Source organism: Rattus norvegicus, chromosome 4, assembly GCF_036323735.1.
Source record: "Rattus norvegicus strain BN/NHsdMcwi chromosome 4, GRCr8, whole genome shotgun sequence".
Taxonomy (NCBI): domain Eukaryota; kingdom Metazoa; phylum Chordata; class Mammalia; order Rodentia; family Muridae; genus Rattus; species Rattus norvegicus.
Window position 1 is genome coordinate 29,508,859 of NC_086022.1, and position 10,000 is coordinate 29,518,858.

Sequence of the window (10,000 nt, forward strand, 5' to 3'; positions counted from 1 at the left end):
GCTCAGTGGTAGAGCACTTGCCTAGCAAGCACAAGGCCCTGGGTTCGGTCCCTAGCTCCGAAAAAAAAGAAAAAAAAAGAAAAAGAACATTGTCTGTTCTTTCAGAGGTCCTGAGCTCAATCCCCAGCAACCACATGGTGGCTCACAACCAGCTGTAGGGTGATCTGATGCCACCTTCTGGCATGCAGGTGTACGTGCAGTCCAAGTACTCGCATACATTAAAATAAATAATTCTTTAAAAAAACAAAACAAAACAAAACAAGAGAAACACTCGGTAGTCATTAAAAAAAATAAAGCTCAGAGGCTGGGGATTTAGCTCAGTGGTAGAGCGCTTACCTAGGAAGCGCAAGGCCCTGGGTTCGGTCCCCAGCTGCGAAAAAAAAGAACCAAAAAAAAAAAAAAAGCTCTGGGGATCTTGGTGAAAGGAATGGACAGTCTCCCCAGAGAACAGTCTTCTGTCAACTGTAACCTCCTTATCTATCACTTTACACTAGGATCTGGGTAGAGAGACACGGTTTCCCAAGAGGAGTGTGATGTTGTATCGAGACAAAGTCTCATGTAGCATAGGGGGCCTTGAACTTACTCTGAAGCTACAAAGAGGTTGAACTCCTGATCATCTTCTCTCTCTCTCTCTCTCTCTCTCTCTCTCTCTCTCTCTCTCTCTCTCTCTCTCTCTCTCTCTCTCTCTCTCTCCAGTACTGGTATTGTAGGCACGTGACACCACACCCACTGGACTTACTGATTTGTGCCAAGAGGCCCTTCCTTAAGTAAGGAAGCTTCACGGTCACTTCCTTTGCAGACTGTGCGTAGTGAGGACAGGCAAGCCAGCCCAAGAGAAGCCAGGACTTCCTTGTTCAGGATCGGAAAGATCCGCTGTTGAGAACACAGCCTGCTCATCTCTCCTAGTGTGCTTTTTCATCCAGAGCTAAAGCAGCCATCTCCTGACAGAGTCTCCCCACAGAGTACTATAAACATCTAGGAGCCCTAAAAGAGAACAAAGTAAAAACAAACTCCAAGGAAGCATTGGATTAACATCGTGGATGTCAGTTCTATTGAAATCACCCTGTCTCATTCATGCACCACACAGGGCCAAGACTTTACAAAATTGATGGGAAGCTATTCACTGAGCTCCTCCTTTCCTTCCTTTGTTTGACTACGAAACTGAGGTGTCTTAGAACATTTTCCCTTCTCTCTTTTGCGTCTTGTTTGCTGCTTCTGTTGACAGTGCCTGGAAACAAGATAAACGTGCAGGCTATAGCTAGTTGCCCAGTTCGAATCCTAATTCTGATACCTCCCTTCTGGTTGGCATTATCTGTCTTATTTCAGCTAGTAAGAGTTCCTGCTGATTACCACTTACAGTGTCAGATGCTCTGTAATCTTCCTTCTAGAAACGATGAACCTCACTCTGTGCTAGAAATCAGTTCAGGGGCTGGAGAGATGGCTCAGCAGTTAAGAGCACTGACTGCTCTTCCAGAGGTCCTGAGTTCAAGTCCCAGCAACCACATGGTGGCTCACAACCATCTGTTATGGGATCTGATGTCCTCTTCTGGTGTGTCTGAAGACAGCTACAGTGTAGTTATATATAATAAATAATAAATTAAATAAAAAAGATATCAATCCAGGAGAAAGTCCTTAAGATTAGATTTCTAACACAAGTCTAAATTCTGGGATACAGCTTCCTAACAACTTTTTCCTAACTCCCATTTTCCTATGCTGTGAATTCTTTCCCTCTGTAGCAAGAAAGAAACCTTCCTGTTCAAGTACAGGGGAGACCCTGGTGGTCTTTGGTCCAACTGTATTGGTGACAATTTTGGGTATTAAATGAGAGTGACTATAAAGTCACTGTTCCTGCCACTTACCAGAATTACCAGAGTTTTACAAAGTGTATTGATTAATCAGTTGTTCATTTCACAGAGGTGAACTCTGTGAGTTCAGTCCTGCTAGAACCTTCCAGGAGTTTCTGCCATTTCCTTTAAGGGATGCTTTCTAACCAGTCTTGCATGGCAGGCATTCCCTGTTGGATTTTAATTTTAAGGAATAATATAAACATATTATTCTACATGTTCCTTCTTAAACTGTGTCTGTGTGAAACCCAACACCCGCATGTAAATGTGTGTATGTATTTAATGAGATGAGGGGAGAGCCTAACAGCTATTAAATGTGTGAGAGTTGATTTCAATTGTCAAGGAGATGAGCTCCAGAGTCATTTGGGAGACAGACCTCTGGGCATGCATATTGTGGTTTGCCCTGGGGTTCTCTGTATTTTGATGCTAATTCCACTGCCCCAAGGATGGCTGCCTAGTCACTACTCAGGACTCAGGTGACTTCACCAAAACCTGTAAAATAGAACAAGGTCTGTCATTGGACAAGAAGGAAGGATGGGTGGGAGAAGCTTCAGGGAAGAGGAGGAGAGAGGGGAGGGGAGTAGCCTCGGGACAACATGGAAGCTGATGTTAAGTTTCCACACTGTACCTTAAGAACTTTATTATGAATGTTCTTAAGGGATGGATGTGTACCAGGCTTTGTATGTTTAGGTGGGCAATTATATCTTATCAATTGGATCAAAGGTTATTGTGTTGTGTGTAATGTGCAGATTTAAGAAAGTGTGCGGCGGCTGGTCTGGGCCACCACGGAGTTGGGATGTGTGTTTCTGGCATGGAAACCTGCCTTGGGAACTAGGTAGGTAGAGAGATTGCTGCCAGGCTCAGAGGGAGGCCTTCAGCAGTGTGATATGGGATGGAGCAGAGCGGGTGAGAGGCTTTGCACTGAGATTAAGATATCAATCAGATATCTTGGGCAGTGCCAGATCTAGAGTAGGTAAAAGACAGCCATTTTTTTTTTTATATTTTTGCAATAACACATGCACGTGGTAGATTTTCTTTACTGTGTTAATTGAGGTGGAAAGGCCTACCCACTGTGGGCCTGGACTAGACAAGGAGGTTAGAATGAGCTAACACAAGCTTTCACCATTCTCAAGGACACCATTGTTTCTCAAGGACAGATGGCCAGCACTGGCTCTACCCCCGTTGCTGTGCCTTCCCCAGCGTGATGGACTGTAACCTCAAACTGTGAGCCAAGTTCCCTTTTTCTGCTGAGGCTTTTTCTGCTGCCTTTTGTCCAGCAGGGCATCTTGTCGGCAGCAGGTAAAGTAAGACAGTCACACACCAGGCTGTATTGTGTGTGGTTTTTGCATGTGTGTATGTAGACGGAATTTAAAGTGACTATTTTTCAAAACATTTTGAAGTTAGAGACGAAATTGTTTAACAGAAGTACAAGTGGTTTTGATGAAAGGAGAGGCCATTCTCCTGCGGAATCTGAGCCGGATTTAAGACTGCAGCAAAGACTTAGATTTAATTTAAAAATTCTCTGCCAAAGACATGACCTTCATTTTTTTTTCCTTCATGCGATGTCTTTTAGAGCCTTCCTACAAACAAATTCAGCTCCCATGAGAATGTAAATCAAGTTAGGGTATGAAATAACATATGCTACTCCCTGGCTTCATGCAAGTCAGAGAGGGGGAGTTTAGGTTGCAGCAAACTTCAGGATACTCAAGAAGACCTTTTATTTCAAGGACCAAGATGATTAAATGATGAAAATTGCCCTTTAATAATTAAACATGCCATCTGCACAAGGCGGAGTGACCTTTCACCCACAGTCTCTCACGCTGCTCTAGAATTTCTGCAGTTGGCACATATGGTATCAGAAATCCGTGGATAGCCTCCCTTTGAAATACGAGAGGAGCGGACTTAAGGCAGCTGTTCTTGTGCTGCCAAGTCTCATTGAAATGTGGGCTTTAAATGCCCCAGCTTGTCGTTTTGTGTTAGCATACCTTAATCGCAAATCTCACCATAATATGATTCAGCCGATGCCTGAAACTCAATATGGTGGAACATTTGCTGAGTAGTTGTACTCAGCAACACTCACCAGCCAGAATGTGTGTGCTTTCCATCAAAATGCCATTTCCTGCTCTGCATGTGCCCCCAGAAACGCCTCGTAGATTGTAAGCATTCCTTTTCCCATAACGACAGAATTCCAACCGTTTCTATTATGCTGCCACCGCCCTTATTAGGAATGTACAAGGACCCTGACATTTGTAGAACTAACTGCTCCAAGGTTTAGAGATTGACAGTACTGCTAAAATATTGATGTGAACCCGTCACTCTGTCAACATGGTAATTAGACAGCCACGATGAGGACGCTTGTCTGATGGGTTAAATGTCTGGTCAGGCCCCCTCTACAGGTATGAGTACCTTTACAATGGACAGAGTGAAGGGAAGGACGTCAGTCACCACAAGCAGAGTTTCTCTGTGTATTTAGAAGAAGAGATGGCACTGGCTGGAACAGTACACCCTGATTAACCTGTGGCAGATGGGGTACTGTAATCTGCTGTCCTTCGACAGGCTATTTATTTAAAAGTTCAGCTGTCGGGCTGCATCTGGATATAGTTGGGGTTGATCTTAGGGCCGCCTTTGGAGATAAATGTGTTTCACTTCCATTTAAAGCCTTCATGTGGATGTTTAGCCAGATTAGAGATACATATAGGAGGCTATTTTTTAAAAAAAAGCTATATATTTTATGTTCAAAAGCCACTCTCTGTGGGGGAAGAGTCATAGAAAATGGTATTCAAATTTGCTCCTCACATAAACCAGGATCCAAGAGAATTTGTCTCGTTTCTCTTGCCGATAAGTGTATCATTCAAAAACTGGAATGCTGACATGCTGGACTCAGGATAGAAATCCACTGAGTGTTAAAACATAACACAAAACAGGTTACGTTAAGCCTTTTCCTCCAGCAAGATGTTAAACTGAAGATAGAGAACGAGAACGCATTCATGCTCTCGTTTATTTAAAAAACACTTGTATTACCAGCTCAGACGAGAGATTTAATAACTTAACCTTAGGTTAATCGAGGTGTCAGGCAAGTGAAGTAAATATGCACAACGCAGGGTGTTTTTTATTTATACAGGAGAGGGATGGGTTGGGTTATGCAGCAGTTCCATCTTCTCTCCTTCTACGTCCTGCCTTACCCTTTGAAGCGGTGTTGCCTGAGTTTCTTTGCTTCTCTAGCATGGGTTAGAGAGTGGAGGAGACAGAGAAGTGGTGCTATAAATCACCCTCACCCCCGCCAACTCTATCAGACAAACTAATTTCTGCAGCCTTGAGACCACAGCTCCCATTCTGCAGAGCATCGGCTGTTTCCGATACAGCGTTCTGTGTAGTCCCTGCTAATGATACTTGGCAACATCTTGCCTTCTCTCTTAACCCCTAAGTGTGTCCCGGTCCTTTGTCCTTGTAACTCCAGCCACCCTCTGAATTTTGCCCCTCCATTTAAATATTCTAATGAATACTCTGGCTTGGCTATGCACTGAGGCAGAGGGGTAAGGAACAGCAAAGATTAACAGAGATGTTATCTCACCCTTACCCTCCCATCCTCTCCAGGAACCACAATTTAAATAATGGCAGAAAAACATGCCATTATTGTTCCTACCAACAGGTGGCGGCAGTCATCACACTTAGCTGCTTTATTGGCTATTTCCACCTTTTGGGAGTATTGACTCTGAACCTGATCAATGCAGAAGTCTAAAGAAAGTCTAAAGTCTAAAGTGCTTGGGAATCTACTTGAATGGGCACACATTTGCTTCTGACTACGGCAAGAACAGGGACTACTTCAGAAGCAGGGAAGGAGGAGGAAGCAGGATCTGTACAAGCATGAGGAAAGATTTTGTGGGGCGGGGGCCAGGACTAATTTTGAAAGACAAAGAATGTGCTGAAAGAAAAAAAAAAACAAAACCCTGTAAGTTAAGGATAGAGAAGTTCTTCAAACCGTGGCAAACTATGATGGTGTGAATGGGTTCCCTCCATATACATGCGCTGAAGTCCTATCCCCCTCCCACCCTGCCCCCGTATTACGGTATAGAAACAGAGATTTTTGAGGAACTAATTATGGTTAAATGAGGTCATAAAAGTGGGGTCCAAAGCTATGAATGCTTCTGTCCTTATGGGAAGAAAAGCTGCCAGGGGTTTGCATGCAGAGAGAAAAGTACCCACGAGATGTGAGAACAGCGACAGACGGTGCTGCTCACAAAACTGAGAGGGGCCCCCCGCAGAGGCCAACCTTACCACTGTCTTGATCTTAGATGGAAGAACTCCATGCCTTGAGTCTCTAAGATCTAATGGTTCATGCTTCACTTCTGTGTCTAGAGTTGTGCCATAAAAGCTGACGGGCAGCAAGAACGAGCAGCAAGAAGATTATATTTATATAAATAAATATTTATTATAATTAATATTAACAGTATTATATATTATACATTAGCTTACCCCGGTTGCTTTTCAAAAGCACTAGCAATTCACAGCTGTGCCAAAGGTCACTTTCCTCACATCTCCAGCAGCAATGTTTGTTTCCTTTGTAAATGGTTGCCTACCGGATTAACACAGCATTACAGCTCTTTGCTACTGTGATGTAGTTATTTTGTTATTTTGTTATTTTTTTGTTTGTTTTCTGTTTTCTGTACTAGCAATGATTTTTTTCCCCCCTCAGAACCTATTCCCGACTTGAACTTTACTTTTCTGTATATGGGGCTCTTGATGGCCCTGATCATTTTCTCATTTTGCTTTCGCACCTCCCTTGTTTGTGAAGGCACTCTTCATATGACAGCAACTAGTCCTCTGTTTGGTGTACGCCTAACAAAGGGACAAGGAAAAAACTGAATTCTTGATCATGTCTTTTTCTCCTTACTGATGGTCAGTAGTAGATACTTCATTAGTAAGTCACAGTACCGGGATCGCTATGCCAGGAATGCAGGAAACCACTCCATCCTCCCTTTTTAAAAACAAAACGAGGGGCTGGGGATTTAGCTCAGTGGTAGAGCCCTTACCTAGGAAGCGCAAGGCCCTGGGTTCGGTCCCCAGCTCCAAAAAAAAAAAAAAAAAAAAAAAAGCGTTAAAAACAAAACGAAGTTGGTCTTTTTAAGTTTTCAGACACATTTCCACCAGTCTTCCATCACTTCCCATTTATTCTCTATGCTCACAGGGAGTCAGTAGTGCTCCAAATTCAGTCATTCTGGACCACCCTCCCCCAACTCTTGCCCTGTCCTTTGTGTACAATTATTACCTATCTGAAAGTTTAGTTTTAAAGGAAACATAGATTTACTTTGAAGGGGAAGTTTATATCATCACCATTATATATTTTAACTACTAAAAGATTATGAAAATAAGAAGTCTATCTGAATACTACCTAAAACGCACCTTATGCTGAGGAACTTCATTAGAGCACACCAGTTGTCCCAGCCAAGTCAAGGGCAGGACTGGGAGTTTTCAGACAGTGAGTTTCGCTGCATCCCGTGTACCACGCGGAGCAGGGTGAGGCCATAGAGATTCATTTATGTCTGAGGCATGCTATCCCGAATGGCCAATTACTTTATATACTATGGACACTGGACATTAGAACTTAGTCCTTTCATCAAAAATCAACCACATATCAGAAAAACAAAACAAACAACAAAGTAGGCTTCGAGGGCAGAGAAAGAGACCTTGATCAAGTCCAGCGGACAAACAGCTCGAGGCGTTCAGGGCTTGAGACCAGTGCGCACCCGGAGTGCGGGCTCAAAGTTCTCATTCTAGCCAGAACATTCGAAGATTCTTCTAATTATGCTGGCATGAAAGGGTCAGAACAGGAGGGGCTAGCTCCCAGGGCTGGGCAAGGTCCTTGAGCAGGATCGTCCTGTCTAGTCCGGAGCCCAGAGGGAGAGAGGAGTCATGTGCTGGGCGAGAGCGTGGAGTCAGATCCTCCTGCCGGTTTTCCTCTCCCTAGCTCTCATCCAGCTGATCATCAGCTTCTCTGACCAGAAGACTAAATCCCACCAGCACTGGAAGCGGAAAATCGAAGCAAAACACGCAGGACATGGTGAGTGACTTGTAAAACCAGCCAGAGCGCTATGGCTGTACCCCCACTGGCTTTTTGGTTGGGGCAATGGTTGGCTCAATGGTTCGTTTCAAAACTTGTCTTTTGGTGGTGGTGGTGGTAAGACGCTTTTAAAGCCTCTTGATGTTTTGGGAGGAAATCGAGTTAATATTGACCTCTTTTGCTTTCTTTCTACTACCTAAACTGTATTGATGAGAGCCGGAGGTATAAACTGGCTAACCAGATTAATATTAAAAAAAAAAAAAAAAACCTCTAAAGAGAAGTAACCAGCTTCTGCATCTTGACAACCCCTCTCATCGCCAGAGGCCAGAGATGTCATAAGTGTTTTGGAGACCTCTCATACGTGACTTGGTTCCTAAGTGGTTTTAGGCTTACCTCTCCATAGGGAGACATATTAGAGTTATAGGACAGGCAGGTTAAGGTAAAAACTACTTCTAGTCAAGAGACTGGAATTTCTGGCTTGGGTAGAGACCCAGAATTCCGTTGGAGGGGGAAATCTGTCAGGTCAAGGGGCTAATACTTAGTCCCTTCTTGAGATGATGTATTCTGTTTATCCAGAATACCTGATCTGGTACAGTAATTCACCCAGCTGCCACCATGAATCTCAAGTCCGACCATTTCTACCGAACCTTCTTTCCGTCTCTCTTTTTATAAGCATGCTTTCCCCAACACTTCGGATGGACCCTTGACACCTTCTCTAAAGCCCCCCTTCATTCCCACCATGAGGCTGTTTGTCAGTCATGAACCTGACCTCCATGCTGGATGAAACAGCATGTCTTTTTTTTCTTTCCTCCTTCTTTGGACAGCTACTGAGATTTCCAGCTTGGTCCCTTGGGGTTTGTTTTGTTCTTTTCCTTCCCCTGCCCCACTTTAAAAAGATTTATTTATTTATTTTTGTGTATGTGAGTACACTGTCTTCAGACATACCAGAAGAGGGCGTCGGTCTGATTCCCATTACAGATGGTTGTGAGCCACCATATGTTTCCTACCATATGGGAATTGGCCTCAGGACCTCTGGAAGAGCAGTCTCTTAACTGCCTAACCATCACTCCAGCCCCTGTGCTTTTCCTTTTAAACATGAATAAGATTGTTCTTGAGCTTAAGCAAAAAATTCTTTGCAAATGCCATTCAGGGAGGCAAGTATAGCCATATTAACATCAAATAGAGAGATTTCAAGTTAAAAATCAAGTAAAAGAGCCGGTGGCATTTCATTTCCGCACGCAGTAAACAAACCACGACGACACACCAAGGAACTCCTATTTGCCGAAAATACGTTTTTAAGATTGATACAGCAAAAGCGCTGTTTAAGAAAGAGCCTCTGACAAATTGCCTATTTCTATGAGAAGTTGACAAGATCAAGTACAACATTGGGGCAGAGGGAATTTTTTCCAACACAAACAGGGACAGTTAGTTCATGAAGAAAAGAGGCACTTAAAGCTAAAAAGAGTTGGGGTGTTTATATCAACTAGCACATACTCAGTGGGGGGCGGGTCGGGTCATCCGAGTAGTGTGGTTTTTTCCTCAAATGCTCTTCTGCTGCAGTTCTGTGCACAACTTTGTGTGTGTCATTTTTCATTAGCTTCTCAATCCCATCTAGAGACTGTGCTGGCACTGTAAAAGCCTAGGCCCTCTAGGGTGCCTGTCCACCTATGTGAACCTAGTTGGCCTTGGTCTTCTGGTCTCCAGGAGTTGGGGTAACCAGGAGGATTAGAGGGAGGTTGTTCTGGCCTTCATTTTTGCCAACTTGGTCTTTTTATATGCTAATTTTGTAGCCTTTATAAAGGCCTTCTGAATTTCACTGTCTGCCCCATTCCCCTGCCTCAGATCACCCCTGAGAACTGTGGTCTCAAAAATCATTTTCAGGGAGTGAAAGACGATGACTTGCCTTCTGTAACTACTTCTATGCACTGTACGTGATCCCTGCCTATGAGAGCCGTAACTGTTAGCCCCAAAGATGAGAGGACACAACTCATCAGGATCCATATAATTGAAGCAAGCATTTCAATAAAGCAAGCTTTCTTATTTATACACACGGGCTGCCTCCCTCTAAGGTGGGATTCGAGAGTCAGCATTGGACATG

At 43.7% G+C, this 10,000-nt stretch overlaps 1 protein-coding gene across 6 annotated transcripts in view; it reads left to right on the forward strand.

Annotated features, from left to right (window-relative positions):
• The first annotated feature begins 6,254 nt into the window (after positions 1-6,254).
• Positions 6,255-10,000, forward strand: part of Pttg1ip2 (PTTG1IP family member 2) — a 40,085-nt gene continuing 36,339 nt past the window's right edge. For all 6 annotated transcript variants that reach the window (XR_010066086.1, XR_010066087.1, XR_592010.3 and 3 more), the window contains exon 1: positions 6,255-7,902. Coding sequence is in view for 3 of the 6 variants with exons in the window: in XM_008762735.3 (XP_008760957.1) it covers positions 7,755-7,902 (148 nt within the window). In the remaining 3 variants the exon portion in view is untranslated. The remainder of the gene's footprint in view (positions 7,903-10,000) is intronic.